This window comes from Montipora foliosa, chromosome 13, assembly GCF_036669935.1.
Source record: "Montipora foliosa isolate CH-2021 chromosome 13, ASM3666993v2, whole genome shotgun sequence".
Classification (NCBI taxonomy): Eukaryota; Metazoa; Cnidaria; class Anthozoa; order Scleractinia; family Acroporidae; genus Montipora; species Montipora foliosa.
This window is the reverse complement of record NC_090881.1, coordinates 37,760,072-37,765,071: the sequence shown is the minus strand read 5'-3', so window position 1 is coordinate 37,765,071 and position 5,000 is coordinate 37,760,072. Positions and strand designations below refer to the sequence as shown.

The 5,000-nt window shown below is 42.1% G+C and overlaps 1 protein-coding gene across 1 annotated transcript in view; it reads right to left on the bottom strand.

Annotated features, from left to right (window-relative positions):
- Positions 1-5,000, bottom strand: part of LOC137983185 (uncharacterized) — a 73,733-nt gene that overhangs the window by 27,836 nt on the left and 40,897 nt on the right. Inside the window, exon 17 of the mRNA XM_068830365.1 lies at positions 4,149-4,391. Within this exon, the coding sequence (XP_068686466.1) occupies positions 4,149-4,391 (243 nt within the window). The remainder of the gene's footprint in view (positions 1-4,148; positions 4,392-5,000) is intronic.

The window sequence follows — 5,000 nt, the reverse complement described above, 5'->3', positions numbered from 1 at the left end:
AGAAGGATGGGACTTACAAATTACTATTGTTTAAAATTGTTGAAATCCCTATTTTTTGGTGTCTTCCCTTTGTGGATTAATTATGAAATTACCCTGAGAGTGGGTTGAGGTATTGGGTGCGATCCATGAACCAAAATTTCCGGAAATTTTGGTCCAAAGCTCATTGGAACAGTTCAGTGCAACCGGAAAAATTTCAAAACCTTTTGACGTGGACCACTTTTCCCGGGGGGGCCGGTATGAATCTTGGTTGAATGGACCAGACCCATTTAAATTGGTATCCACTTTGCAGTGGTGAGAGTGGGTGAGGGTGTGCGAGATAATGCGAGTTTAGGCGAGTTAAGGCGAGATAAGGAAATTTGAACATAATCTCACGCTGCGAGTTAGGGCGAGTTAAGGCGAGTTAAGGTTCCAGAGTAGGCCTGGCTGCGTGGAGATGTTTTTTTTTTCTTTTCAATAAATCGCTCTCTCAAATGCGGCGTTCTGTATATCGTGCTCCTTATGCTTTTCCATCTTTTATCCTAATACCGCGAGTTCTTTCAAAAGTCAAGGAGGACAAAGCGCGCCTATTGTGAATTGACGTAGTCTGGCTGACACAGTCGTGGTACCCCACACTTCTGAGTCTACTATCGGATCGTCCAGTCCTCCTCACTGAAGGGGACATCCCTTTCAGACTGAAGAACATCCCTTACGCTGACAGCTTCGCTTGGCCCCTTGTATCTTATCAGGGACACCCTCGGACAACAAGGAATTTCCAACAGGGCTTGTAACCACCAAACAGTGCGACAAACCTTGGCCACAGGGAATTAGCTGGTGCAAGAATCACAAAGCTGATATTCTTCAGGCACCCGTAAGGTTATTCAGACATTCTCCCTAGTGTACATGATCAGGGAAAAACCTATAACACTGTCTATACCTACAGGTCGACTACCAACTACTATCAAGTCCCGTAGCTCCGTAGAGATGTAGGTTCTCAACAAAGCCAAGACTTTGCGTGTAACTATTTTGGGAATCCCCGGGAAACAATGTGTTCGTCTTCGCTTGCATTTATTGGAGTATTTAAAGAAAACTTATTGTCTTAGGAAGGATGCTAAGTAATTATTCATTTCATACTGTAAGCGACATGCGGAGGTATCATCTGATACTGTAGCAAGATGGAATGAGAAATGCTTTTTTTTCAGTCAGGTATAGATGTAAGCGTCTTTAGGGGCCGCAGCACACGCAGAGCGGCTACTTCAAAAGCGTTCTTCCGGGAGCCCCTGTAAATGATATTTTGAAAGTAGCAGACTAGTCTAATGAATGGACCTTTTCACGGTTTTACAAGAGGATGTCTTCTACGATGTCTGTTGGGCAGTTAGTACTCTCCAAGACCTAACGCGAACACCCAGTGTAAATAAAGAAATGTCTTGAATGTAAAAGTATTTTATTTTATCTCCGCGTGCTTCGAATAGCGCATAATGAGGTCATAAATGAGGAATAGGCATGAAAGAGAATCTAAAACTATTAGTAATCATGGATTAGTAAAGTGCGTTCCATGTCTAGTACAATAATATATTTTATTGTACTGATTCCCAAGAAATATTCAGGGAAAGTGGACTTGTGAAGTGCTTTCAGACAGTACGCAGAGAGAACTTGAATCTCTTGTGAAGAGTAGCTGAGTTGACAAATCACATCGGCATCGTTGCCGGCACGAATTGCTGTGCAGGGCCGAACTGGCAATGTCTGTTTCCCACAAAACACACAACTTCACAGCTTTCTGATGTTCTGATAAGTAGCTTTAGTCATATTTACAAGTGATACTTTGAATAAATCAACACAACTTAAATACCTTTGAAAAAACAGCGAACACCCACAACTGCAAAGCACTTGGAAATATGGGGAATTTTTACCGCTTTGATTTGGGCGTGAGGGCAATGCGATTCGAACTCGATGTCGAGGCATGACATATTCACAATCACATCAGATCGAGCTGATGTGCCCGTGGGCCAGTCAGTCCAAGATGGCGTCCAAACTCTGAAATCGGATGGCATCACCACCGATACCCGCGAAACATATTCGGGACATTCGTAAAACGACACGATTAGAATGCGTCCTCCTTCTTAAGAACGCAATTAGACTAAAGGTTGCTAACCTCAGAGGATAATTGTAATTCTCTGAGTGCACACGGACCAATTATGACCTCATGGCTCCCCACCCGTATTTCTCCACAAAAGGAAATGAAAGTGCACCAGTTTTGGACACACTAACAGAAGAAGAGGCCGCTTCGATGGCTGCCAGCCGTTTTATCCAGGAACTGATATCCAGACCAATGGACTTCAAAGAGTGGGCCAATATGCATGCAGGAAAGAGATCGCATAATTACTCTGTATGCGCTCAGAGAATTACAGTTTTCCACAGTGCAAGGTTAGTAAACTTTGGTCAAATTTTAAATTTTTTGGGTGGCTTCGATTGAAAGACATCTGACTTTAGGTTTTAATTTAAATCCGGTGTTTCGGTCTCTAATCGAACACGATGTTTGCCAAAGCTTGAATCCTTCAGCTACACTGACAGTAATGCTTTTAAAGTAGTTTTGATATTGCTAGCACTCCTGCCAAGACATGACGTTAATTGAGCAAGGGGACCCGCGTTTTACAAAAGATTGATCAAACTGTATCCTTGTCACCATTGTGCAGTATCCAACCACATCAGGAGAAATGGTTGATTGGCGCTGGGGAAAAGTACAACATAAAAAAGTGCAAGTTGGACCAGTTGGCGGGTCTCAATTGTCTTCAGTGGTGACAGAGGGGAGTGACAAAGATATTTAACATGGATATGCAGTTTTGCTTACTGGATCCGGGAAGGACTCGAGTTTTTCAGCAACTGGGTTGATCTCCTAAACATGTACATAACCGAAGAAGTGCCAAAAAAATCCTATTACGTGGTTTCCCTTAGTTGTCGCTCCTAAACCAAGTGTGTGGATATTAGGGGAGAAAAATGAGGCGACTGTACGAGAATAATATCCTACTCAAAAATCCTATGTTCTCCCATTCAACAAATTGGCCTTCCAATGGGGATACCACTTAAGTTAGCATGAGGGTGAAGAGCTTCAAGGAATTACAGCATTTAAGAAACAGCGGGGTTATACTGGTACAAGAGACCAATGTTCCGGATCTCTTAGATCGTACCAGGTATTTTCCAATGCTGCTCCGGGGTTTCAAGTATTGAAGATGATCTGAGTGTCTCTGTACTCTCATAGACCTATTAAACGGCTATGTGAGAAGGGGATGATTGTACACGGTGAGAAATATATGGTCAAATTGCTAAAGCTGTCAAAGATTATTCCTAATTTCTCCTAAATCACAGAGCATCTCCCGCAGTTGCTAAGGTCCGAAGGAGGCTGTGTTTGGGGAAGTGTGCAAAAAGCTGCTAATGGCATCAGCAAACGCACTTCGTGTAATGTATTGATAATCTTTTAAGCGGAAATAACTCTAGTTTTCATACCGGAAGTCCAGACTCATGGGAAATGTGAAACCATGCTCTTTTGTGTGCCATGGGGTGCGAGTGAAGTAAAGGTTACTGTTGTGTTTAGTTCAATCTGTGTGATTCGTTGGCCATCGGTACGCAATCTTTACACTTCGGAGGTGATTTCAAGACAGCAATTGTGGCAGCTGCTGCTGATGGACCGAGAGCTGTGAGAGTTTTTGGCCCCTGAACCACTAAAAAGGGCCGAACCAGCCAGAGGATATTGGCAAAATTTCGCCGGTTATTTTAGGGACTGCTGCCTACAGGTGAAAACCTAGTAGTTTTAGTTGATTACTACATCTAGTACAATGAAGTGATTATGATGCTGTCAACAACCAGCTCAAGCTTATTGTGTTATTGTGGAATTAAGAACGATCTTCGCTCGGTTATGAAACCCTTGCTCCCTCAAGACGGGTTAAGGTCCACAATTCATTAGCAGCGAGTTTGACTAGTTCTTACGTGAATGCGGAGTTTAGAACAAGAGATCTTCATCCCCCGGGCCACAGGTGAGGAAGGTTTAATCCAAGCTGCTGGAGTTAAGAAGACGTTAGTCAGTTTATGGGCAGAGACTAGAGTAATAAGAGAGATGCTTTTCCGAGGCCCACAATCCCTGGAGATGTTTCTATTTGCTAGAGGTAAGAGCGACCTACCCATTATTAGACACTGTGTGATGGTGACTGGTGTTCCAAGAGAGTTGCTTGCAGAGCAAGTGTAACATCCAGTTTCCCTTGCTTCCAACTGTTTTGCAATAGAAATCACTGTTCCACCTGCTTTACTGCCCTTGTACCATGTTATGTTAGGTTCAGGGTTTCCATGAACTAAACAGGAAAACAGTTTTATGCCTCCTTCAGACACTGAATAGTTCCTTCCCCTCATTCCAGCTTCAGCAGCATCTATTGAGAAGGAATACAAACCGACAAGATAAAATTAAAGTAGAGATGCAAAGTTCTTTTCAGTGTACCAACAGAATACAAATAAAATGATTGTAATATGTAGTGATAGGCAGGTGCAGATTCAGCTGTTTATGTCACATGCAATGGTGATGCCATCAAGGCTGATGCTTACGGCAATCATAACGACAAGGACAAACAGTTATTACAAAGTCTTAGGTTTAGCTGAGTACAGTCCTTTGCTAATTTAAGAGACGGGAAATCAAATAATTAAAATTGAACATCAAATCAAATGTTTGTTTGTGATGAGGAGAGGAGCAAAAGTATCCGCAGTAATGATTAGTGGTTGATCTCTAAAATATTTTAACATACATAGCAATAACCAATACCCAATAATTGAAAGGCAAAATTAGCATCAAAACATGTCAACAAAGCACACATTGCTTCATTGCTTCTAAAGCAAATCCTTACACCAATCTATTTTGAAAAACAATTCAAAAGGGACTCAATTCTCACTCTCCTCTTTTTTGTACCATTTCACACCTACATTCTGCATCTTTACTTGCTACTCATTTTGGTTTCTTGTTATACGGAAGTCATGAAACCGCCTCA